At 37.7% G+C, this 27,704-nt stretch overlaps 1 protein-coding gene across 2 annotated transcripts; it reads right to left on the bottom strand.

Annotated features, from left to right (window-relative positions):
* Window positions 1–156: 156 nt before the first annotated feature.
* Window positions 157–26,852, bottom strand: LOC306762220 (CSC1-like protein 2). 2 transcript variants are annotated; one of them, XM_079248647.1, is made up of 24 exons: window positions 26,615–26,852; window positions 21,648–21,866; window positions 21,337–21,416; window positions 17,323–17,364; window positions 15,914–16,004; window positions 15,784–15,821; window positions 15,521–15,663; window positions 13,976–14,027; window positions 13,687–13,795; window positions 13,510–13,580; window positions 12,158–12,238; window positions 11,920–12,043; window positions 7,213–7,346; window positions 6,928–7,065; window positions 6,535–6,688; window positions 5,403–5,509; window positions 5,170–5,256; window positions 4,980–5,045; window positions 4,222–4,384; window positions 3,587–3,692; window positions 3,225–3,392; window positions 2,967–3,082; window positions 2,808–2,879; window positions 157–2,717 (listed from the first exon to the last, which is right to left on the bottom strand). In XM_079248647.1, the coding sequence occupies exons 2-24, from the start codon at window positions 21,840–21,842 to the stop codon at window positions 2,505–2,507; spliced, it is 2,550 nt and encodes an 849-aa protein (XP_079104773.1). In that variant the 5' UTR covers window positions 21,843–21,866; window positions 26,615–26,852; the 3' UTR covers window positions 157–2,504. The 2 variants fall into 2 exon arrangements, with proteins under 2 accessions (XP_079104773.1, XP_079104774.1); XM_079248648.1 differs by lacking the exon at window positions 17,323–17,364.
* Window positions 26,853–27,704: the final 852 nt, after the last annotated feature.

The raw sequence follows: 27,704 nt of genomic DNA, 5'->3' as shown, positions 1-27,704 counted from the left end.
CAGAAACACTTGTTCTCAAAACACTTGATTAAATGCAGGTTTATTGTTGAAAGAGCTCAGAGGAAGGACAGATATATGATAAATAGACAACATATATCTGCTGTACAAATAGCCCTTTGGAAAGGATGATAAAAAGAAACAAAAAAATAAGACAGCACACAAAAACACATTCTAGCTGAGCAGTTTTGAGTTGCCGAAACATTATAGCAACCTTTCTGAATACAATCTGGTCGCATGTGTTAGCTTGGTAGCTGAGAAAATGATGCATTAGCTTCCAGTAACTCCCAGCTGTTTATACAGAGTTAATGACAATAATCTACAAGAAAAAAAAAACATCTCAGCGGCTTGGAAAAGACTATCTGAAATTGCTGATAACTCACTGACAACTGCAAATATCAAATATACTCAAAAGAAATGCCATGACATTATACAGGACACCAGTTACTCTGTTTATACAGTAAAAAAAAAAAAAAAAGACTAAATTCCTTGTTAGAGAAAGAACCATTCAAAGCTGTTTCAATGCAGCAGTCGCGCTTTTACTGAGGCCACAATCATCTAACCAGAACCAGTTGTTAAAGAAAAACTCAGATTTTAGCTTCTCCCTCAGGGTTCGACAGTTTCTGATAGTTTCACAAGACACATTCAGATTTACAGACATCTCAGAGGTATAAAAGTAAAGAGGTATAAAAAAAAAAAAATAAAAAAAAATCACGTAATCATGACGAGAGGAGCACCAGACACATTGTTGTCAAACAATTCTCTTGTTCGGACTATGACATTCTTGCATGGTGCTAATGGGAACTGCTGTAGTTCCAGTTTTTTCTTGCAGTTGTACCCACAAGGGCACACACTTCTTTGTCAATCATACAAGTGACAGAAAGATTAGTGCATTTTCTTCTACAGTGATTCAGGAAGAAATATAGTTTATTAAAATGTTCAATAATACTAATAATTGGTCAACAGTGACAAACAGTAGTGGTGCTTTGCATTGCTCTACAAAAATGCTGTGTGGTTAGAGGGGCAGTGTTTTGACTAAGGCTGAAAATAAGTTAGTACCACAGGAAATTAGAGGAATTCTGAGTGCGATCCTAACAATGAGGGCACAGCATTTCATATTTAGAACTTATTTGGTGTTTGTATGTTAGTTGGTCATAAAGAAGCTGGCTCTTTTTGAGTTTGGCACACCAGGAATATACTAAGTATTTCATGTGCTTGAAGTGGAGTACATATATGCCTTCTGTTATAATGGTGGCTGTGTGAAGGCCATCATTAAATCAGTGGGCTGATATGATGGTGGATCTACAGAACTCGTAACTCAAAAAGCAGCTAAATCAAAACATTCCTGATTTTACTCTATTCTTGACAAAGACAGGTTTGGAGGATAAACAGATCTGGAACTTATTCACTGATCAACTATAACAACTTAACTCTTCTGTGAAGCAAATATTCGATATGTTTTTCCAAAAAGGACTCAATTTGAGTTAAACAATCTATACTTATGTATTCAGTACTGACAAGTGGGAAACTGCATAAATCCACAAGCTCTTGACGTCCAGTACACCTTCAGTAGTTGTGTAAAAATGTCCCCTTTTTCAGGCAGCTGCTGCAGCATCAGACCACCAGCAATCTCAACAAAGGCTCAAAGGCTGAATGACATTAAGAGACTTTTAACAGTGTAGTGTGCCAAAACATGAAAGAAACAAATTATCTTTTTTCCAGTTTAGGGGAATATTAAGCTGGATAGCTTTTTTTTTTTTTTCCAAATCCATGCCTTCAAATAAATAGTCAAAAAAGCTTTCATTACAAATCCATAGTTTTGCACTCACGTAGTGTCAAAGCTCACAGGAGTGTTATTAGCAAATGGTTTTGTTGTGTTTTTACTTTTCTTAAAAGGCTTCTAGGAAAGAACCACAGAGGACCATCACATTTGCAGAGACTAAGCTGTATGTCGATGTGGAATCTCCTCTCCTGTACTTGTCTATTATAAGCTGCTTATTCATAGGAGCATATAGTGCAGACAGAGTTGCTGGCAAAGGATTGGGGAGTTTGGGTGGTGTTTAGGAACCCTTCAATGCTTTGCATGCCATACTGCAGTACCTTTGTGAAACTCGAGCTTACAGGTTCTTTCATTCAAGTGCAACAATGTTAAAGAAATACACAGAACATCATTCCCCTTACAAGGAAAGGCAAGAAACTTCAGTTGGTTCATTAGTGTCTCCTTAATCGATCCATGTGCAGCGACTTGGGGTGTGCCACAACTGTTGGGGCAAAAGTGTGCTGTTGCCCATGTTTTGTCAGAGTACATTCCCATTGCAGGTACACAGAAGAGGTGATTTCATGAGACCCAAAGAAGATAATGTCCTTGAGAGACAATCTATTTAATCCTTAGTAGACAGAGAGCTTGTGTTAGTATAAAGTCCTTCGATGGAGGATGAGATGCTTTGGAGAACTCAGTTCAGTTCCATATTATATTCACATTTTCAGTGCACTCATCAAGTTAAATTTCAAGTTTTATTCTTTTGTTTATATTTTCCATTTTCCGGCAGCATCTCATTATCTATAAGGCTGTCTTCAGCCGACTGGAAGTCGCCACTCAGGCCATTGTCAACATTGATTATTTCCTCGTCCTGCGAGGACCCCTGGCCGTCATCCTCGCTGCTGCCTGATCCAGCCTCCTCTGAATTTTGATCTTGAAGTACTTGAGCGATGTACATTTGCTGTAGGGGAGAATATGAAATAAAGCAAAATGTTTAGGTCTGATAAGCAGATCTTGTTAGACATCAAATAAAAATGACTGAAAAACTTACTGCTGCGCTTGTGACAGTAGAGGAGCACACTGGGTGTCCACTGTCCATAACATCGATTCCCTCTGTGTCGATCTGGTACAGAAGACAGAACAAGTCTGAGCAAATGACTGTGTGAAATTCTAGCAGAATAAGAAAATAACATTTTAAAAGTAATGTAACCTTGTAGTTGTGAGCACTGAGATACTTGAAGTGGCCAAAGCAGACATGAGAGAGGCAAATGATGATTGTGATGATTAAAACCACAAAGGTAAATATGGATGTTGCAGCGCTTAATCCTGAGGGAAATAAAACAAAAATATATTTAGTTCTTTTTTTTTGTCCTAAATTATGATTATAAAGAATGGTGGGATAAACACTAGGAATATTTGGGCGAGTGTAGCCCCCAATAATGTCCAGTAGATGGAGCTGGCAGCTTACCCGAACGAACAGTGGAAAAAAACAGGAGCCAAAATAGACAAAGGATAGGAGCAGCCACCACTTGGTTGACAGCTCCAGAATGGATTTTTTTGTCCAATTTGGATGGCAGATAGGCATAGTACATGTTGTATCGATCTACTAGATGTTTAAGTAACATGTACATCAGCCCTGCACCAGAAAGAGAGAGACGAGGAAATCAGCACAGCTAATCTAATAAGTCTTATTGATAAGTCTCTGGATAAAGAACAGAACCACTCTATGCTGCTTGCCCTATGTTTGCTTCTCCTGCAGTCATTTAATCAGTGCATAATGTTGATGTAAAACAAGACTGACTTAGCAGGGGCATTAACAGCAGAACTCACCAAAGGGGACAATGATTGGGCAGGTGATGCTGTATGTCATGGCCACAGTGAAGACACACATCATCCAGGCATAAGCTGCACCAAACTGGAACTCGTAGGCTTGGTGCTAAAGAGCCAAAAAAAAGAAAAAAAAGACAAAACTGTTTTCAGTACTGATTTACAATATTTTCTTTGACAGGTCATTCAACCATAAAAAGTACCATCACTTTAACAACTACTGACTGCTCAAGGTGGAGATTTAAGATTCTCAAGATGTATTAGCAGTGACTTTATGAACTTCATGAACTACACAAAAAACGGTCTGGGATGATACAAATTAACTGACCTGATTCAATAATTACTTGAACAATGAGTGCATCTTTTTCAGTTGATTTATAAATAAGTTAATTAGATTGTCATTTCAGTACAACTCTGAATGGCCAAGAGGAAGATGCTGGTCCAACTCAGCATTAAATCAATAATACATGCACATTCTCGTTACACTGTTACCTTCCTGGAACCATTGATTGAACTGGTTTCCTATTTAACTAAAAAAAAAAAAAAAAAAAAGATGCTCATACACTAGATCACTAGACACTGTTAAACTAAAGTCTTAAGCAGTTCTTCATAAGGACCTGCATGGGGTTAACACTGACCCTTTTAACATTTTTCCGCTCAGCTGCAGAGCGAGCCAGGCAGAGGCGGATCATATACATCAGTAAACCAGGGATCCTCAGCAAATCCATCGGGTTTCCAATGAACGCGGATGCAATGACATAGTTCACAAAAAAAGCTCCATTGTCAGGGAGGAAAACACACCTATAGAGCAAAATATCAGACCATCAGCGAGGAATCAATACAGACTCTTAAAAATCATCATTACAGAAAAAAATAGATATATGTTTTAAAAAAATATTCTCACTGCTTAAATATATAATGTTTTATTCTATTCTACAGTAATTTAGCGGACGCTTTCATCCAAAGCGACTTAAATCTGAGAATGAGAACAACACAAGCAAGAAATAAAACAGTACATGACATCATAGATAAGGCTAGTCAGACTGCTGTGAGTCCAGTTGGACACATGTAGTACTACAGGCAGCAAATTTTTTCTTTTGGTTCCCTTCCCACCCTGCAATAGTCCCTTTGTTAAAATACAAAAACAATAGATCCCAAATTATCGTCTTGTGCAACTTATTCAGTGCTGATTTGTTGCAATGAACTGGACCACGATCTCCAACTTCTCCCCCAAAATAGCAAATTTAAACTAAGTGTTGAAGTGCTTCTTAAGGAGCTGAGTCCTTAGCTTGGTCTTAAAAGTAGATAAGATTGAACAGAGTTTGTTCGATGTTAATGTTTTTCATCTGGGCTGAATACAATCCTACTAAAACCTCTTCAGCGGCCTGGTACTTACTCAAATCTCACTTTAGCCTGTGATAAGAATTCTCTGTCAAAAAGCCACCGAAAGAAAAGATCCAAACTGCAAAAATACAAAGAAATAAAGTCATGCAGTTTAAAAAAAGGTAGTTTTACGAATACATTATATAAGGACAATGTTACATTTCATGGAGTTGCAAGGTAGAAAAAAAGACAATATGTTATACCTGCTGAGTCCTAAGGAGGGCAGCAGGAGGACCATAAAGATCAAGAAAGTGTAGCATTTAAGCATTGTAGTCCTGTTCTCTCTTGACCTGTATGACCGAAAAAAACAAAAACAAAAAAAACCCCAAAACAAAAAAAACAAAACGATTACACAAATGCAGCAGACTCAAACTTGTTTAACGTAATTAGGACTGAAGACAGCAGAACTGATAAAAGGAGAAAATGTCGTCATTACCGGGTCCAGTGGGCTTCAAAGAAGGCAGAGTAATAGACGATGGTAGGAAGTAGAGCAGAGAAAGACCACAGAAGGAGGGTGGGGAAGAACTGGGTGATGATTGGATTCTGGAGGACAGATCAAAGAGATGTGGAGATATTCGTATTAAAAATAAAACCCAAGAGCTTTGTTATGGATTGGACATAAATGCTGTCAAAGTCTTTTCAAAACAAATCAAATTTTATTTCTAAAGCTCCTTTTGTGCACAAAGCAACACAAAGGGCTTAAAAAAACACAAAAGAAAAAACCTAATTATACATACAAAAAGCCTTAACACAACAGAGTAAATAAGAGCAATTTAAAAAATATACACCTTATTTCCTTTACACAAAATCACATGTACATTTCTCTAACTCTATCATATTGTCCCATCCAATAATAATGTCTCTTAACTGAATGTAGGTATAAAAGTATCAAGTGAATAAAAACATCTGGCTTGATGCTGCTGTGAGGAAACAATATATTTGGGATCCATTCACACCACAAGCCAGTCTACCCATGGCCATAGAGGGGATCACCACAAGAACCGCTTAGGCCAGGGTGGGTACGGGTCCACACCACTGTCACATGTAGTGCAAGACCAATGCAGCCACCCAGACCTTGGCAGCCACTACAGCTACGACCCCATAGACGAGGCTGATAAAGCTATATAAGTGAAGGAAGGAAATGGCTGGATGCAAAAGTAAAAACAAATTGAAATAAAATGGGGAAAAAAACAAGTAATCAGATAAAAGAAACAAAAATAAAAGTCAAAGAGTTTGTGATAAAATAAATGAAAACAAAATATATAAGAGTTAATAAAAACAATTTACACTTCAGTATAATCAAAATAAAAAAAGAAAAACAACACTTGGGACAAAATCTTATAAGAATCCAACTATAAGCTAAGTTAAAAGATAGTCTTTAGCCTTTTCTTAAAAACATCAGTAGTCCCTGGAGCTCTGAAAATCTCTGGAAGGCTGTTCTACATTCGGGGGCATAAGAGAGAAATGGGCACACACTGGTGATGTTTTCAAGACGTCCAGTAAACATCCAGTAACCATGTAACTGATGCATGATATGAAACTAATAAGATTTCAAATGTAATGCTTACATTAAGGTACTCCACGGGTTTTGTGACATTAAACTTGTCCATAGTGGAGATGATGATAGCTGGGGTGGTGAGGAAGAATAGGAGAAGGAAGAGGACACAGTTGATGATGAAGCAGCGGGCCCACCAGGAGAATCCTCCCATTGACAGATGCTCCCTGTTGGGAAAAAGGTTATAACGCCTGCAGTTATGGACACAGCTGGCCAGTAAACTGATACTGCAGTTTAAAAAAAACATTATGTTGCCTGACATAACAGACTCTTTCCTAAATGGGCTGAAGTCCAGTGATTTGACTCTTATTATTTGACAGTAAGATCAATACAAATTGACAATAATGTGACTGCACTCCTCTTATTTGATCAAAATGTACCCTTTGTTTTCAACACCTGCTCTTACCAGTAGACATTTTGTGGATCCGGAGAATAGCTGACAGTCCAGTTATGTGTTTGGAGCTTGGAGCTGAACTGTGAGCTTTTTGGCTCACGATGGCAGAGACAGCCCTGACACTTGCAAGCATTAAAGTCCTTTAAAATTCTGAAAAGAGACATTGATCCACACAAAGAATAGATTTTACAGTCAGCAGAGGACAAATTAATTTGTTTAAAAAAAAAAAAAAAAAAAAAAGAAGAAGAAAAGAAACAAACACACATTCCACTATTTTTACATAATTAATATACTCACTTGGCAGTAATGGCCTCATTCTGGAAGGTGACAAAGGCCATCCCTAAAGGTTGACTGTTAACCTTCTCTCTCTCCTTCCTGAAGTCCTCCTTCAGTTTTTCTTCCAACCTGCTGTAATAGATCATGGCCTCTTCCTATGAAGAATGAAAAAATAAATAAAGCTGCTTTATTCTAAATAATAATAATAATAATAATAATAATAATAATAATAATAATAATAATAATAATAATAAAGGAACTTCAGAACTGACACAAGGGTTGACACTTTCTGGTGGACATGTAAGTTTGTTCAGTCTAATATTGAAGTTTATTATTTCATTATGTTAGAAACAGGGCAGGTAGTCCAGCAGCTACTTTATCCTCCTGTTTGAGTCGGATAATTTACAGTTACTTTCTATATAAAACTGCATAGACGGCTAATTTGTTAGTTAGTCTATAGTGGAAAAGTTCTGTCACATCAGTTTTCAGTTGCCGTCACTCTTCAAAGAAGTCATACCAGAAGGTGACTGTGGGCTTCTTTCAGCCGTATGTCCTCCCTCTACTCACACAATTTCACACAATGACATTACCTATTACCAGTAGCTTGTTACCAAATACATAGGGGACATGGTTGTAAATTACTGATAACAAAACAGAACTATGTATCATTCTGTACCTCATCACCTGACGGGACACTTGAGCTTATGCAAGATTTTGACTACTCAGTTGTTTGCATTCAATTAGCACACCACTAGATGGGACTAATTCTAACATGCTGGTGCTTTAAAAGAGAAAAATAAACAAACAGTGCGCTCAAACAACATATGGGGATTTTATTTTAATTAGTGTTTATAAGAAAAACTGTGGCTGCTGAATTAATCAGCAGGAATCCAGTAATTTCCTCATTTACACAGCTGTCATATTTATAATAACTTTTTTTTTTTTTTTTAAACAGCTGCAATGTATCCCAACACATGATATTACCACTAAATATAAACCAACAGCTGGCATAGCTTCATGTTAGGAATGCAACAATGAATGTGATACGAGTCACAGCCAAACAACGTTGAGTACAAGCAGCCCTATGGCATGTAACATAATACATGCTATAAAATGGCATGTATTTTACATAAAATGCATAGCAATGTTGCAAAAATATTTGCAACCAGCCAGGTGTTGTGGAACTGGGATTCATTGAAAACCTGCAGGACTGTTGCCCTCGAAGACCGACTTTGGGCACCCCTCCTCTAGAAACTTAAAAAAAACCAAAAACATTTACGAAATACAAGTTGTCGTAATCTTAACTTGATGACAGCATTTGTTAGCTATAGAAGAAAATCCAGGATTAAGAAAAGCTTATTAATGCCTTCATACTGGTCGCTTTTGCCCAATCCAAGTTTATGTCAAGCCTGCAAACTCCAATTGTAGCCCCTTGTGGCCTTTTGCAGGCTCCAATCTCAAACTCTACTACTAGGGCTGTGACGATATGCTTCTGTCCCGATTCGATTCCGATTTTTTTGGGTGGCGATTTGATTTAAATTGCAATTCTAACAATCTTTCGATATTACTGATTTTTGTAGATTAAAAACAAAACAAAACAAAAACAAATGTACAAAACTCTTTTTTGCATTTGCATTTTTCCTGATTTCAATTAGGAAGAAAACAACACAGTAGCTAGACCATCATTCTGTAGCTATAATGCCCAAGAAGACAAGTAAAAAGATCAATAAAAACAAGAAAAATGACAAATTTTATGATGGACTATTTTTATTTATTAAAAAAAAAAACAATAGATTTTTTAACATTCAATTTTCCAATTCAATTTTCCCACCCCTATCTACTACTATTGATGGATGATAGATGGCAGATGGAACTGAGACCAGGGCATGTTTGGTTATTCTGGAAGAAAATCTAGTTCAGGGGTCCCTATTTCCGGTCCTCGTGAGCTACCATCCTGCAGGTTTTAGTGTTTCCCTGCTACACCGGACTCAAACCAATGACTCATTAACAGGCAGATGCAGAAGATGACAACAAGTTGTAGGCAATCCTTTTCATTTGAATCAAGTGGGTTATATCAGGGAAATGGGAAAACCGGCAGGATGGTAGCTCATGAGGACCAGAGTTGGAGACCCCTGATATAGCTACTTTCAAAAATGGGCTACTTGTGCTACAAAGGCCTGATGTCTTGGTATCGACTTGGACGACTGTAAATCCTGCATTGCTAGACATGATTGTGCTGAATCTGGACTGAACCCAAGTCTTGATATAGGATTTACAGACTATTTTAATGTGTTTTGGAATAAGCCCTCACTTTTTTCACCATATGGAATCCATCTTAACTTACTAGGAAGTTCTTTGCTCACTGCTAGTGAGCAAACTTGTGTAGACGTGACTGATGGTCAGCACCAAATGTGGCTCCACCTCCCACATTAATCTCCCAAGCCTTTCACCTCGACTTCCCACTTTAATTTTTATCTTGCCCTTATTTGTCCAGTTTTGAAGCTAATTTTTTAAACCAAACGACAGCAGCTACAGTCTTTTTATAGCTTTGAATTGATGTTATTTGAGTTAGGTTGCAAGCAGACAGTACCCTACGCAGTCATTATAGATCACCTATTACAAAAATATTTTCATAAACGGGCCTGGTGACTTCCTGGCAGAAATGTCTTATTTGTTGGTGATTTTGATCAATATGTCCGTTGTACTGATAAGCCATAGTTAAATTACTTTTAACCCTTAGATGCATACGTGGGGGAAAAATGGATGTTGTTTTTCCAAATCTTTAAAACTAAGTTTTTAATACATTCATATTCCCTGTATTCCTCAAAAAACACTTTTGTGACAATTGTAAGAAATGGCAGCGTTTGTGTCACTGCCCCACTTTTCCATAAGCAGGGTCAACAATGATTCAAAGCATTTCCTAAGGAATCTCATAGGAACGTTTGATTCTTATCTACTCTTACTGACAGTATGCATTTGTTGTTTCACCTACACATCTGATGGCAGCAGTCTCACCACCTAGGAGGCCATTTTTCTACAGCAACATACATATAGGTATTATCTTCATTAATGAACCTATTTCACAACCACATCTGTGACTTTTTTGTTATTATATTATACTCTAACTAGATGGCACTAGTTAGCTAACTATAAAGTAGTGTTAGTAGCTTAATGTTAGCTAGTGTAGTAAGGTAGCTACATGTGAGGCTCTCACTACATTTTTAACTTCCTTGTAATAAAAGCTAACTTGTTTGGTAGCCTATTATATGATCATTGCTTATTCAATGATATGTGTGTTGTGTGTGTGGGCCTGCACATGCATGTCTGTGCATTTACTAACATATAAATGCACAGAAATTTACTTACATAGCTTCATACTGATTTATAGTTTTGTGTGCTTTTCAAACATTGTCCTTTTTATGTTTCTCATCTCAAGTATCACAGCTTGTAGGAGGCCAGCAAGGATTATTTGTGGAAAAAGATCAAGTTAATCATGAGTCTCTAAATTGAAATTTATTAAGACTTTTGCATAAGGAGAGCTGCCATATAGATCCACAAGGGATCTGAATGAGGACTCTGCTCACCGGACAGAAGCTCACTCTTTTATTGATTACAGGAGATGTGTATTTGTTACAAAGGTACATAGAGGCACAAACAATGGTTCACTATATTTTGGTGTCTTTGATTAACTCCAAGTTGTAATTTGATCGAGCAGAGACAATGGCTTAACTTGGTTTTCTCAGTTGGGTGTCTTTGATTAATTAAGTTGTGAATTGATCAAGTAGTAACAAAAAGAAATGATATAAAAGGATTAAATTTCCTCCACAGATTCCTGAGCACATGCCCAACAAATGATCCTGGATGGATGGGATGAACTCAGGATCTGATATCACAGATGTAGAGGACCCAGACTATTGTCTACCTGGAGATGTCACGCCAACTAGAAATGTTGGCACCATGAAGTTTACACCAGCATCACTAATGCCAGGCCATGTTTCCTCATAGAGCTCTCAAAGCTGTGATCCTTACATTCAAGTCTCTCAGAATGTTACCTGAATCTACACTATCTAGATAATGTGACAAAAGCTGCAGTCTACCCACATAAGACCAGCAGAGAGGGCCAACAAAAAAAAAAAAAAAAAAAAGGAGAAAAAATCCTTCTTTTAGCTTACTGATGTCAGAATGACCTTGCTCCACCCTAACATGTCAAAACTGCTTCAGCCTTATGTCCCTCCTCAGCCACCAAGGTCTGCTGAGAAGCTCACCTTGTTTGTACTTTTGACAAACCTCAAGCTTAGAGGCAATCTGGTCTTTGCAGTGGTAGTGAGACAATGCAACAAGTTGCCTCTAAATGTCAGGCAGGCCTCTTCGTTGTCCATTTCAAATGTCTTTTAAAAACCCATTTGTTTACAGTTTTTTCTAATTCATAACTGTTTTGTTCTGTGTGCACTTATGTTGCATGTGTGCAGTGATGTATAGGTGTGTACATACATATTTAGTCTTATTTAGTCTTTATCTTTTACTGTGTATGCTACATATTTTTTCAATGAATTCTACATTAAGCTTTTGCTAATATTGTGCAGCACTTTGGAACAATGCTTTGTTTTAAATTTTACTTAGAAAGAAACTAGATTGGATTTGATTCGCTCAGAACATTTCAAGTAAAATCTAATAAAAAAGTATTAGGAAAGTGTTGCGCATGGATTATTTTCAGCATGTCTCTCTCACCTGTTCACATCCTTTAATGATGCAACAACAAAGGTGTCCACAAGGCTTTGGGTTAATCATGGTAGGAGTGCCCTCCTTTACCTTCAAGTCAGTATAAAATTTCTTGCTGCGCTCTGCCTTCTTCCTGCATTAAAATAAAAGGGAAAAAAAAAAAGTTTAAAACAAGACTCCTCCAGAACAAAGAAGCTTCACCCCCTTAAAAAAAGCATCAAATAGACAAACAGACTCTTATTGGTACCTTTCAGAGTTGAGATACATGAGCCTGGCCACGTTGTAGCAGACGCGAGCTTCACGTACAGAGCAGTTTTCATATGCCTGCCTATAAATTTAGAGGAAGATTTAAAAAAAAAAAAAAAAAACGTATTAAAAAAAAAATGCATACCTTGTTCACAAAGCAATTCATTACAGTTTTCATAGAAAATCTGTCCATAAAATATAAGCATTTAAAATTACAACTATCTTTTTTCACTCAGAAATGCCTTCGAGTGTGAAATATTTTTTGCAGCACAGAAAGAAATTTAGGTTAATGTGATTTAGCTGAGTCAAACACCCATCGTTAGTTTTAGACCATCCTGACACATGACTTGCTTGATTATTGTCATCTGACTTCTATTAAGGACAATTATACATATAGACTGGCCATTGTCTTGTGACAGTTTAGCTCAGGTGTTTTAGGTCTCTTAATTTTGACATGGAGTGCCAGCCAGATCTCTCTCCTGAATAACAATACAAGCAACAGAACACTTAACTAGCCTGATAATAAATGAGTCCCAAATATTTCAATGAGCAAAAAAAACCAAACAAAAAAACCAAAACAAAAAACGTAATTCAGTTCAGTCTGGTCAGCCATTCAAAAATTTAAAATAAGACCTTCAGTTTAGTCCAGTCACAAAATAAATCCACATTTCGTTAACATCTATTTCAGTCCCATTTTTCTATGTCAAAAAGAAAAGTGACAAGAAACTCCACTTTGTGCTTTCCAACAGACATGGCACCAAAACAAGAATACATGAAAAATACATGAGTGAGCCAAAGCTAATCTTTCATTGCCAACGCAAAGGTTTGCTGTTGGTGAGTGAATACACCAAGTCTGTGGACTTAAAATACTGATTTTCTTTAGCTGTATACTCTACAAATCAGGAGAAATACTCTGTGGATCCAGATTGCAATCCCAGTGTAGATGGATGACATGCCACAAAATAAACTCACTCACTGCTTTGACTCCTACAAAGTCACTTTCAATCTCTTATAAATTAGGTGGACCAGTCTGCAGTCCTAAGCCCACACCTTTCAACCCCTCCCCCCACCAAAAAATAAATAAATAAATTTTTTTTTAAAAAACTGCCTGATACAAACGGTGCCGGGAGATCAAACCAGGTCAATTAAATTAATTAAGAAATAAAAATCTGGAAACAATCATGGAAACATGGAAACAAAACAAATGGAACAGTCTCATCCCAGCCATAAGGAACAGGATAAGACAGCTGTTTAACAGGAAATGGCATAGCTGTCATACATCTTAATGTAGTACATCTTACTACAGCTGCAGAGAAAGGGGCTTTGGTGAAAAATACGCATGAGGATGCTTACTCAAAGTGTTCCTTTATCTCAGTTTCCTTTGCATCTTTGTACATTCCACAGATAAATAAAGTGCGTTTCACCTACATGGGAATGGAAAGACAGAAAGGAGGTTATCATCAACAAGATACAGACCAACAGTAGCACATTCACATTTTTTTTTTAGAAAGCCCTTTTATGAAACCATACCAGATCATCTTCCTTGTAGTGCATCTTGGACGTGTGCCGTCTCATACTGTACACTGTCAGTAACAGGTACAGAAATGCAAAAATGGTGTGCAGCCATAAAAGCGGATTTCTAGTAGCATGAAAGAAATTGTAAGACATATTTAGGCTGTAGCAATGGTACAAAAAAACTTCATATATGTGTGTGTGTATGTATATATATATATATATATATATATATATATATATATATATATATAGCTCTGCATTACAGTTTATGCCTAACACATAAACACACATAAGTATTACTCACTTTGCATCCAGATTTGCGATAGTGGTCCGCCCAAAACTATAGGCATTGTTTTCTGAAGAAAAAAAATGAACAGGACAGTCAGTTCCACTGAAACATAACATAAACATAACTAACATATAGATTTAAAGCCGATCTGCATAATTGTACTTTAAGATGGATGGTTTTTTTTCTCCTCAAATAATTCTGACAACATACTGCATTTGTTTTGCACTGTCAGTGCAAGACAACTACAGCTGTGCTCATATGTATTCATCCCCTTTCATTAAAGAAAAGGCTGAATTTACAACAGTCACTCAAATAACTGGAGACTTAAAAAAGGAACGATAACTAAAAATTTGCAAAATTATTATTTAGTAATATAAGACACTGTTTTTTCATTTAATTGAGTTGAAGAAAGAAAGAAAACAAACAAACAAACAAATTGTGTCTTGAACAAGAGAACTTAGAGAACTTTTCTGTTAAACAGTGGGACAAAATACTTGTCAACAGGTGCAGAAATCTGACTAAGAGGAACAGAAAACACCTGACTGTAACAGAAACATTAAAGGATTGTTCAACAAAATATTTCTTTGAGTGATGTAATATGTAATAAATTATCTTATTTGTTTGCTTTTTGAAAAAAAATATTTCTATTGAACCAGAATTAGAAAATAATGTAATGATTTTCCATAAAATTTTTATTTATTATTACTTTAGTCAATTTCAGCTTATTTTACAGGCAGCTGTTTTTTTTCCTTCTTTAATGAAAGGGTATGAATAAATATGAGCACAACTGTATCTGCTCATTCTTTACTGCATCCTTAAGACTTGTTATTCTTCTTTACAATTATCACTCTTTTTTGGCCAGGATTTTAGTTCACATGCAGCTCCAATAGAATTGGAGAAAACAACTAATTTACATTCGGTTTATCCCACAAATATTCTTGCGCCAATTAAATTATACAAAAATTCTTCTGCTGCTTCTGCTAGTTTACAATATTCATCTGAAGGACAGCACTGACGTAACAAGAGAAGTCATAAGAGGTCAAAGAAAATCTGAAATTTTGCATTTATAATATATGATTTATTACAATAAAGTTTATTTGCAATTTATTTTATTTACCATTAATTTATTTATCATAAAATCGTATGGCTTGAGGTCATACAATGTGTACATGTCTTATATGACACTGCAGAAAGTATTTCAAGAAATTTGACAGGAATGACAGATAAAAGATAAAGCATGAAAAAATTAACAAAAAAAACATTTAAAGTGATAATGTGGCATCACTTAGTAAATGATTAACTAAACGCTTTACCTGCATAGACATACTGCTTTTAGTTTTTAGCACCCTGACATGCTCTTATTTTTGTTGTAACTTGCTTTGTTTCTCTATACGTAAATGTTGCACCTGTTTGTTTTGTTTTAAGCAATTTAAATGACTTTTGTCTGATAAGTGCTATACAAATCATGTTATTATTTTTATTTAAACAAACTTTGGAAAAAAAATGTTAGAATTTTAATAAAGCACAAACATTTATTGATGTAAGCTCAAAACAGCTCACCTAGCAGGTTTCCTGAGAAGTTAACAGGCAAGATGATGCCCACAGAGAGCACGCCTACTACCACCAACAGGCCAATGATGTGCCGCTGAAAGGACAAGTAATGTACTGCATCTTCACCACACTTCTCCCTTATCTCATCATCCCTTCAGAAAGAATAAAGCAGAGACCATTTTAGAGCAACTCAATTACACAAACATCAAAAGTGCTGTCTGATCAGTGGTACAGCAGCTCATTTCCAACATGTTGTGAGGAGGCTGACTTACTTGATGCGGAAGATCGCAGTTAGCCAGGAACAGAAGCCCTAAAAAAAAAAGTGTGTCGAACTTGGATGTTTTAACCTTTATTTATAGGCAAGAAAAGCATGTTTTGTTTTAAAAACCATAGCATACATACATTGTCTCTTTGGTCTAAGTCCACTGAGCTTGAAACTGAGGCGAGACGCTCATAGCGTTCACGTGTGTCCGATGGCAGAGCAGAAGCTACACTGTAAGCAAAAAAAGGGGGGAAAAAAACACATAATATTTGCACAATAATACATAGCTACCCGGCCACACAACACAGGTTTGTTAGTTCTGTGTCCCGGGACAGTGGCTTTACCTTCAATGTGGAAGAGACAACAGCACATAACACACACAAATACATGCCCTGAAATTAACTGAAGAGATTCACTCTTGCTTTCACCATGTGAGCAACCAACAGGATTTGGGCAGCTTAACCAGTATACCACAGAAGGAATCTCCCCAGCCATTTCATGTTGCATTAAGAGTTAAGACTTTACACAGGTTGAGTAAACAAGCATTGCCGAGGGAAAGGTTGGAATAAAAAACATGACAAGGTTCTATAAAAAGAGCAAACACAGAGGAAGCGACAGAAACCCAGTGATGACCGAGAGGTAGATTTATGGAGTGCATACCAACGGAGCCAAAGGTTCTCTTAAGAATTAATACAAAATCAAGCCATTATTATTTGTTCATATATTTGGTTGCATCCCACTGGGGGGGTCCTGGTAGCTCAATTTAAACACAACAGTAAAATATGAAGAGGGCCTAGGCTCAGTTGAAATTGCTTTAGATCCCAATCCTACATGAAAGTATGACGTCACTCAGGGTTCAATGAACTCTAAGAGGGTGAAATGAGAAAGCCTGAGGCTGGAATAATCAGTCCTCCTCTTCCACATTCCTCGAAGAGGCAGCAATAGCTCATCTCAAAGCTAGCTAACAAGACACATTCTGGGTCAGGAGTGGGGAACCCTGGTCCTTGAGGAATCCTGTAGGTTTTCCATGATTCTCTGATTCATATAAAATGGATCAACAGCTGAACAAGATCTGCACAGTGATTCATTTGAATCTGGTGTGACATTGAAAACTTTCAGGATGAGGGCCAACCCCACCCCTGCTCTAGGTGTACCAGGTAAGGGCTTGTCTATGAGCAACCACAGATCAGAGAAGTATTACCTCTCCTCGCAAGCATCCTGTATGTGTGGCTCATGCGGTGCGCTCACACAGGAGAAGTTTGTGCTTTATAAAAAGAGGTCAATACACAGATTAGCACACACAGATCTGATTAGGACAGTGAAAGAGGACAGGGAGGCCCAATGGCAGAAGTACAAGAGTGACAAGGAGAGTGAGAATGGTTTGCAGCTTGCCTGAAGGAAGAGAATATGCAAACCATCAAGAATGACAGAGATTGAAACCCACTACTGCCTGAGTAGAATGGATAAGAATTGTGAGTTAGGTTAATCACAGAGAGGGGAAAGAAGGGAAGAAAAGACAGCGAGTCTATGATACGGTGAGATAACATACTATTCCTGATCATCCAGACGGCTGTACCGTTGATCCATTCTTCTGATGAAAAGTATACAAATAAAATATCTAGTTTAGTTTAGAGGAAACGGCTCGACTGTAACAAAAGGCTAGAAGAAAATTCAGAGAAGCACAGCTGACCACAAGTAAACTAACTGAACAATTTCTTCAATCTGGTGCACATGCCTGTTCATATAAATACATTTCTGTCAATTACGCTAATATTAGCTCTGTCTAATGACTTATGTGGCTCAAAGTTAAAATGTAAACCACTTTTTCTATTGTTTAAATTTATAGGGTAAAAGACTATTTAATAGAATTTAAAAATCTTTTGCAACAAGTAAACAGCGTGAAATAAGACAAACTATATTTTCTGTCTGTTACAAAAGTGGCTAACTCCCTCCCATCCTCCCTCCATGCTGTAACCCCATTCCCTCCTCACATACAGCTGCAAAAATAGTGAAGCTGCAACATCACACAATCACAGCAAGGGGATGTAGGTACACACTGTGTCAAGCTATTCCAGAGTTCACTGTTGAAGAAGTGTGATCTGTTGCTAACTCGATCAGCTCTCATGTTTTATCCTCATTATGAGGCAGGCTGTAAAGAACGGTGCGTTTAGTCCTTGTTCACAGATGTCTCCACAACTATCCCCATCATTCAATCAGTGTACCGACATTAGTTTCAAATTATCCAAATATATCTGCTAGTTGTCATCATCTGATGAGATGCATTACATGTGGCTTGAATGCAGAAAAACTTTAAAGTTTGTCTGCATTCAAGGAAATCAATCTGAGGAGTCTCTTTAATTGGCATTAGCTCCTAATAATATGCAACCCCTCCCCCTGTTAGCCAGAACAACTAAATCTGACCTCAACTCATGAATCAAGAGACCATAACATGAGCAGACACTGACTTTCTGACAAAAGTATCAAACTTGTGAGGTCTACTTTTGTTTGAAAAGTAAATGCAACCCTTATAACAACAGTACTGAACAGCTAGAAGGTACCATGCACTATTCATGGTAGAAATAATTAAGCACTAGTCACTCAGGAAAAGCTGAAGAACAATTTTGTGGAAATGTGTCTATATTTATGTCTGCTTTCAGCAGCACAAAATCCTGATTAGACTGCCATTGTGGTTACAAAGCTAAAAAAATTAAAAAGTTTCACACACAAGAAGCGAAATGAAAGGATGAACAAGCACTATAATATGGGGAAACTGTGGAAAAGACAGGCCCAACAGCATAATTGTGTTGGAGATGGGTCAAATTTCTGAAGTTGATTGAACACCAAAGTGCCATTTGTAACCAGGCAATCCAAGCAATCTGTGTCCACAAGTACAAGAAACAAACACATTTTATACAGTTTATAATTGTAGAGCTGCTAACAAACTGTTTATTAATTTAAATAAATAAAGAAAATTGCATTGCATTGTATGACATAACACACTGGTTCACATTGAACATCAAGTTGGTGATTTATCAGGTAAAAAGAAGTTAGAATTACAAAAAAAGACCATGAAATTCTAAGTTGACAGTGGCGTCTATGATAAAGGTAATAGTTTAGCTTTTATTGATGGCTTCCATTAGTTATACTCCCTTTAATGCTACAGAAACCATGGAATTCACATTTTAAAAACATTTCATAGAAATGTTTCACCAAAAAGACAAAACTGACTACAATGATTTTTACCATATTAAACAGAAATTAATTTAATGACTTCTGAGTTCTTACATGTCCCAATAGAAATTAAATATACATTCACTGTCCATTTCGGATCACAGTCAGTGGAACGCAGCCAGGATACATTACTGGCCACTTCCATCGGCTGATGTTACTCTATTTTCCAAAAGGCCAGTTGAACTCAACAGATGCACATCAACGCCAGTCTGAGTTCTCTGCACATCCCTATGTGATCTTATCTAGGATTAAGTCATAGATTAGAAGTAATTTTTTATTCTTCAAATTAAAAAAGCTACTAGATGTAGTTTGTATTTTCAAACGTAAAAAGGATCTTTGCTGTGTCAGTAATGGCAGTAAATGCTGTTGGCAAAATTCCCTAAAGCGTGTTACATACTCCATGAGAAGCAAGAACTGAGTTCTTGTTCTCGAGGCTGCAAGAACAAGAAAAAACGTCTTGTTCGTCAGGTCCGTACATACTCCATGAGAAGCACGTCTGCAGCAGGGAGGGGTCACTGTGGGGGGCGATGTCTGCTTTTATGTGCAATGAACCCGGTTGTTACCTCCGCTGAGGAGGTTATGTTTTTACCGGCGTCTTTTTGCTCAATATAAATTAAAAGGTTAAGGACGGATTTTTATAAAAATTTCAAGAGTTTTTGGAAATGTAAAAATGAAGAACTGATTAAATTTTGGTGGTGATCCAGATCACCGTTTTGATCCAGGAATGTTTTAAAAGGATTCTTTAACATTGTGCTTGGCGGAGGTTTCCGCTCTCCGAGTGCTTTTCTAGTTTCATATTTAACGAGCAACTTTGTCCATGGCAGGACGGGTCGTGCACGCGGCGGGGCGGGTCCAAGTGTTTTAATGCCACATGTAAAAATGTTTGTACTTTCTCGCCACCTCCATCAGCTGTTTTATCAAAACAATCCGTTTTACCTTCAACAGTAATAACACGGAAGCAACAAACACGGAAGCAACAACTCCGCTTCATGCTTTTCTGTGTTAACGACGCCCACCTCAAATGTCCGACCATCCATCCATCCATCCATCTTCTGCCGCTTATCCGGGGTCGGGTCGCGGGGGCAGCAGCCTAAGCAGGGAAGCCCAGACTTCCCTCTCCCCAGCCACATTTGCCAACTCTGCGGGGGGGATCCCGAGGCGTTCCCAGGCCAGCCGAGAGATGTAATCCCTCCAGCGTGTCCTGGGTCTTCCCCGGGGTCTCCTCCCTGAGGGACGTGCCCGGAACACCTCACCAGGGAGGCGTCCAGGAGGCATCCTGACCAGATGCCCGAGCCACCTCAACTGGTTCCTCTCGATGCGAAGGAGCAGCGGCTCTACTCTGAGCCCCTCCTGGATGACCGAGCTCCTCACCCTATCTCTAAGGGAGAGCCCGGCCACCCTGCGGAGGAAACTCATTTCAGCCGCCTGTATACGAGATCTCGTTCTTTCGGTCACGACCCACAGCTCATGACCATAGGTGAGGGTAGGAACGTAGATCGACTGATAAATCGAGAGCTTCGCCTTCTGGCTCAGCTCCTTCTTCACCACGACAGACCGGCGCAGAGCCCGCATTACTGCAGACGCCGCACCGATCCGTCTGTCGATCTCACGCTCCATCCTTCCCTCACTCGTGAACAAGACCCCGAGATATTTAAACTCCTCCACTTGAGGCAGGACCTCACTCCCAACCCGGAGAGGGCAATCCACCCTATTCCGGCTGAGGACCATGGTCTCAGATTTTGAGGTGCTGATTCGCATCCCAGCCGCTTCACACTCGGCCGCGAATCGCTCAAGCGAGAGCTGGAGATCACGACCAGATGAAGCCAACAGGACCACGTCATCCGCAAAAAGCAGGGACCCAATCCTGAGGCCACCAAGTCGGATCCCCTCAACCCCTCGGCTGCGCCTAGAAATTCTGTCCATATAAGTTATGAACAGAATCGGTGATAAAGGGCAGCCTTGGCGGAGTCCAACCCTCACCGGAAACGAATCCGACTTACTACCGGCAATGCGGACCAAGCTCTGACACCTGTCGTACAGGGACCGGACAGCTCGTACAAGGGGGTCCGGTACCCCATACTCCCGGAGTACCCGACCAATCACACGATACTTCTTGGAGCCCAGCAAGAAAAAAGTTCTGCCAGCCCAATGGGTCAAGAACTGTCTTCAAACGCGTTCGCGAGAACAAAATGACATCATTTTCTTCTCGGAGCCTTGAGAACAAGAAAAAAAGTTCTTGCTTCTCGTGGCGTATGTAACAAGCTTAAGCATTGGCAGAATGACCAGAATTGACTTAGAGAGTATGTATGTGATACTGTTGTTCATGTATTACCTGTCAGCTTCAGTCACCAGTGCAAGGCGCCCATAATCCCATGCCCCTTTTCTCAAGATGGAGAAAACAAACAGGAGCACCTAGAAGTACAGAACAAACAGTGCCTGTTAACACTTCTAGGGCCTTTATTTACGTTTGAGACCCAAAATACAAAAGTTACATAACTGCTTTGAGTCAATCAGCATTTTCTTAAAGCCATCCTGGCAGTGTACCTTGAAAAGTCAACATTTAAAGGCCTCGCAGTTCACTGGAAGATTTAGAATTCAGCACAATTGCTTTGGGTTTCACACGCACTTAAGAGAAATACTTACCAAAAAACACATAAAATCAAGAGCAAGGACAGTGGGCACACCACCGAAAGGCAATCCCTGGAGTACTGTGCTGGGTATTCGAGCTGAATAGCAGTAGTCCTTTGTAGAATTGTCATATACTGTTGAGCAGAGCTCTTCATTGGAGCATCCTTCCACCTCCTGCATGGTCATTATTAATATCAGCACTATGTGCATCAGTCACTGCAGCATGTTGAAAAGCTGTGAAGAAAAGACATTTGTTAAGTACATAGAAGTATTAATTCTCCATTTTGGTCATATTGTTGGATGTATGTGTGGGAACAAACCCAATGCAATCACAAAAATGGAAGCCGAGATATGAAAAGGATGAGTCATATATTCAGAAAATAAAGTTCATAAAGATGCTATCTTTTGTACTGAGTCTGGCTTTTCTGTTATTAATATCAAACTCTACTCTTGTTGTCACCCAATGCACAACAACATGATGGAAACATAACCTTTTAAAGTATTAGAAAATTTATATTCCAATATTTATGACCATTATATATTATGAGTTATTGATAGATAGTAAACTTAGAAATCAATTTAAGTAAAACTACTTTGGTCTGGGAAAAAGAAACCACTAAGGTGTAAGGTAGCTATTCAGACAATAATTAGGCATTTCTAATTCGAGTGAGCAACACTATCAGCCAATTTACCACATAAAATCTTATCATACATAAACTTAAGAACAACTAAGGTAAGTCTAACCTATTTTCATTACCTACCTGCCTGACACTGTATCATGGCAATAAAACTTTAGATCTTTTATTTTATTTTAATGTAGCACACAAACCTACCTCTATACATTTGATTTTGTTAAAATCCATCATGCATTTTAAAAGTAGAAAGAAAAAAAAAAAAGACGACAAGCAGTCAACCACAGCCCTGTCAAAAATAGTTTAAGCAGCATGTTAAGCATTACATAGGAAGCTGTTTTCTATTTTCATTTGAGAGGCTCTTAGCTTCTGCAAATAATCTTTTTAAAATGTATATTTTATTTATTTATTTAGGCCCTTTAACAAAATGTAAAAACTTAAAAAAAATTTTTTTTGTATATTTACCATTTATTACTGTGTGATATGTCAAAATTATAGTAGTATATTCTTCTGATTCCTGATATCTGGCAGGGGGAGAAGACAAGTATAGGATTGTGTACAACAGGGTTTTGAACAAAGTTTTTACCATAAAGTTATGGAAAAAGTTTTCTATTACGCACATTTCAGTCTAATCTATTTTAATATGCAAGTCCAGGAATGGGAAGAAATGATCAAGCATTTTTCACAAACCCTTTCATTAATTTTGTATTGATCCTACCAGATCAGCCTCTGCCAGGAACCAGTGAACAGAGAAAGCTCCGCCCCATGTCCTGCCTGTGGGCTGCGTCTGATTGGTCAACTGCTAGGAGTAGTTACACTGACAGTGAAGGTGGTTGTGGCTTTCTTCTCGTGAACATGCACAACCTGGAGAAGATGACCAATCACTGAGCCCCTTCCCTGCGACATCACAAAAATTTCGAAGTAAAAAAAAAAAAAAAAAAAACTCTCTGAAACCAATTGTTTCCATTGCCGTGGAAACCGAAGGTAGAGCGTGCTGGAAAACTCAAATATGCATTTAGGTGATAAAAAAAACAGCACCGCTCATATGTGTGATGAGTATCCAACACTATTACACTGCAGAAAGCTCAGAAAACTAGAAATAGCACAATAGAGCCCCTTTAATATCTGATGACCAAGGCAGAGTTACTCTCAGTCAAGAAATAATCATAAAATCCTACTTTAAACTTAAACAAAAACATAAAACCAAAAGCAAAAATATTGCTCAGGTAAGGTTGTCCAATCTGATGACACATCTACATCAGCTTTGGAAAGACCCAAAATCCCCCACATCAGCCCTGAAGCTTTAAATCAATATCTTGTTTGCTTCCCCGCAAGCAAACAAGATGTCCAACAATACTGCTTTTTGCTCTAGAGACAAAATATACTAATCTGAAGAATCACATTTATAAGGTTGATTATTTCACACTATCTGACCAAAGGGTTAGGTAGGTAATGCAGGTGTTCTACTGATAGTCAGCAAGTTTTTCCCCTGTTGCATTGCTATACTTGCGCCATTCTACCCACTACTACCAGTACTATCCACAATGCTGCTCATCTGCCCCAACACTAACTCATTTATCCACTCCCTGGAATGCTGTGACATCACTGGAGAGAGACGCTGCCGCCGCTGAACAATGACCCGATACAGACCTCAGGGTTCAAATGGACCAGTCTCAACCTTAGGAGCACGAGTGTGAACATGCATGCACACATATGCCTTCTGTAACACTGTTTCTTATCAGAGACACACTGGAAGACTGCAACATCATCAATTATCTCCGAGGAGATGAATCACATATTTCATAATTTCTTTAATCATCAAACAACAACCAAAAAAATCCCCCCTGGCAGCTAGGCTCCCACCCCCTTAACCCTAAAATGGATTACACAGCTATCAAAAATAGATTAATAGATTTAATAAACAAAAAGAACATTTTTCAAGGACAAGTTCAAAAATCAGCTTTCATTTATAATCAGATTTACGTGTTTGGAATGTGTATCTCCTCTGCCTTTATTTAAAGTGATAAAAACCTATGCTTGCTGCAGACAGACAGTAACTTAATTTAAACCTTTAGTCATTTTATACATAAACAAAGGCTCTTGTGGGATATGTAAAAGTTTAGTAATTCCACTATGTTGTCTATTATTGATCCATGTCTATTTGTTATTTAGGTCCTATCCCCCACTCTTAACAAATCAAGTGCTACAGATATCCAGTACTGCTAGAGTTAGCAGGCACTGGCATTAAATTTTAAAAATGTGTTTAGAAATTCATGCTGGATCACAATGGGAGATTTGGTTGCTTAGCTAGTACGGTTGTAGTAATGGACTTATTGTTATACCAGTTCCTTGAATGCCTGACTGACACTGACATCTCATTCTTAGTTTATTGGCATTTAGTTTAGTTTCTTCTCTAGTCATATAAGACAACAGTAGTCAACACAAAAGCAGAATATAAACAGAGAGAAAGAAACATATTTCATCTGTAATGCTTATGAAGCAAAAGGGTAAAAACTACACACGTGAATGTCCTTCTGCATTTCTATCTCAGCTGTTTTCAGGCTGTGTGTGCATTATTCTTTTAAATAGTCAAAGGTCAGACACATATTAACTGTAAAAGGTTAAGTAAATAAGTAAGTAAGTCAGTAGGTATGTAGGTAGGTAGACATATATTTATACACACACCCTGTAGGAAAGGTGCCTGGTGTAGGTAAAAAAAAAAAAAAAAGGACTTACACCCAATATTAAACTGTTTAGCAGAATAGGGGTGTACTGTGAGTTATAGAAACACTGATTTGTATCAATTGTTATCCTTATTTGTCTTGTGAAATCAAAACCAGCTTAAAAATGTGATTTTTTTTTCAGCAAACTGCTGCACAACATCAAACTTGTTGAATTTTTCAACTATGCAAACAGGTGACAAGGTCAATTGGCTCTTATTAGCCTTACTGGCATTAGCCTGTAAATAATTGACAGCTGGTTGAGTTTTCATCATCAGATTTTGAGTATGTAAAAGTCTGATTTCATGAATCACATCACGGTATTATGGTAAATTATGATTACTCAGCGAGAGGGGGGGAAATTTGATTGAGGAAAAGTTTAATGCGGCAGTTTAGTTAAAATCTTTATCAATTTTTCCTAAAATTCAACAATGGGATTAGCAGATGTAGAACGAAGTAAAGTTTTTGAAATGAGGCAAAAAGGCTGTCACACCCAAAAACAGTTTTACTGCTAGATTGACCAACTGAATCAAAATGTGTCTGCAAAAGTAGAGAAACTTCCGCAACTAAATTCTGCAGTCAGAAGACTTTTGTTGACTACCTTTTGTGAAAGTCTGGACTGATTCAGTTTCAGATTCACAGACATCGGTGCCTATAGTGAACTGCTTTGGTAGTTTATAAATTACTGGAAACAGCTGTGAAGTGAGGTTCATTCCTAAGGGAAGATTATCTGTCTGAATGTCCAGGACAAGCCAAATAACCAACATCACTGGATTACATCTCCCCTTTGTATTTTACTAATCCAGATATTGCCCCAAAATAAATAAACAAACACAGTGAACCCTGCATGTCACCAGGGTGAATTGTAAAAACAATAAGAGTAAGAAAAACTAAATTAATGCTGATAGCAACTGATGGTTTTAAGCTTGTACATCAGATGGATGGTTCTTTCTGGAAAGATTTCAGTCAACATTTATCAGTATCACTGCACGTATGGCTCTTGAAAACACTATTTTGACTGCTGGTTGCCCATTTGTGTTTTGCCCTTTATAAGCTCTACACATGCAGAAACATTTAGAGCATTAACCATCGCAGCCAATCTGTAAATAGCATGGCAACACATATTTTGCCCTCTGTCTCTAACTTAATGCATGGCCATTTATCAACATAGGCTATGTAATAACATTTTCAAATAGTTTTTGCCACTGTTTGGATAACATTTTCGCCATTAACCTGTATGTAACTGTAAAGCCATTTGATCGATGACAACAAATCAGATTTTCAAGCAAGATACCCTGGCGTCTGTATGGATTCAGGGTGTGGCTGTGATATTAATGTGAATAATATAGTTAATACTGCAACAATGGCGGAATTATTGATTGCAAACGACGCCCTGAATCCAGTAAGAATACAGACGGGAAACGATAGGAACAAATAGTACCGAGGATAAGTCAGCCTGGCGCTCCCGGTAACGAGATGTGCTTAGTTTTTAATTGTTCTGACAACACTCATTAATTAAGTTTACTATCCAATAACGAGTCCAACAAGCTGTTGCTATTGTAGATTAAAGTGTTAGAGGGTTGTCGTGAGTTACCATTAATTCAGAGCTGCCTCAGGAGGAACAACTTACCTTGTTATGATTCACAGAAGACAGAAATTGTCACTTTGCTAATGGGAGCTAGCACTCAACTGTAACGATGACGCTGGCTAACTTAGTCTTTCCGAGTGGCAAAAAACAGGTGGACGCTCACATGTGTAAAGTAATTTCAATTAAACGACTATCGGAAAAAATAGTTTAAACAGATGGAACTGGTTGACTAAAGTGTCTTATGAACACCCACGGTCATGTGCGCCAGCCAGCCGGTTGAACAACTATTGCTAACCTAACCAGTCTAACAGCGGACGACGGCCAGCTTTGGAGCTACTGTATAGAAGTATATCACACAGACCGTATCTACGCTGTGAGCTTTCAAGGCTGTGATGTAAACAGCATGACTGCATGTCTGCCGAGAATTGCATGACCAACATATGAACACGCACAGCTAAGCAAGGACCCTTGTCATTTTTTTCCCTTTTTTTCCCCCTTTTTTTTTCTTTTGTTGTTTGCTAGAGTTTGATTTTATTTATTGGTATATATATATATATATATATATATATATATATATATATATATATATATATATATATATATATATATATATATATATATATATATATATGTCCTTATCCCTAAAAATTCATCATGCAAAAGAATCAGCAGAAAACAATGAGACATAGTGGAGTAGGGTCTACTAAGATGGTACAGACAACTTTGTCAGATTCGTCTTTAAATTCATTTTATTGGTCATTTTTAAAATAAACAATAATCAGTTAATCAAATCCGGTTTTGAGCTAATAATGTCCAGCTTAATACAAAAATAAAAGTCATATCAAAAGGAAAATAAAAAATCCAAAACAGATTTTTTACAATGAACATTGTGCAAAACAACTGTTTATTCATTGATCTTTAAAAATTTACATTAAAAATGGTTTTAAAATGCATTTTATAACACATGTGTAAAAGTTCATTATTCCCTTTTAATCTGCTCCTACCTCGTTTAGCTTGCATAAATAAATAAATAAACAAACATCTCATTCCTTAATTTTGGTAAATAATTTACAATGATTAACCTTGTCACAAGCTTTTGAAGCATCTAAAGAATAGTGTAGCATAATTCAAT

This window comes from Telmatherina bonti, assembly GCF_933228915.1.
Source record: "Telmatherina bonti genome assembly, chromosome: 11".
In the NCBI taxonomy this organism is placed as follows: domain Eukaryota; kingdom Metazoa; phylum Chordata; class Actinopteri; order Atheriniformes; family Telmatherinidae; genus Telmatherina; species Telmatherina bonti.
The sequence above is the reverse complement of the archived record's forward strand: the minus strand, read 5'-3'. Positions and strand labels throughout refer to the sequence as shown.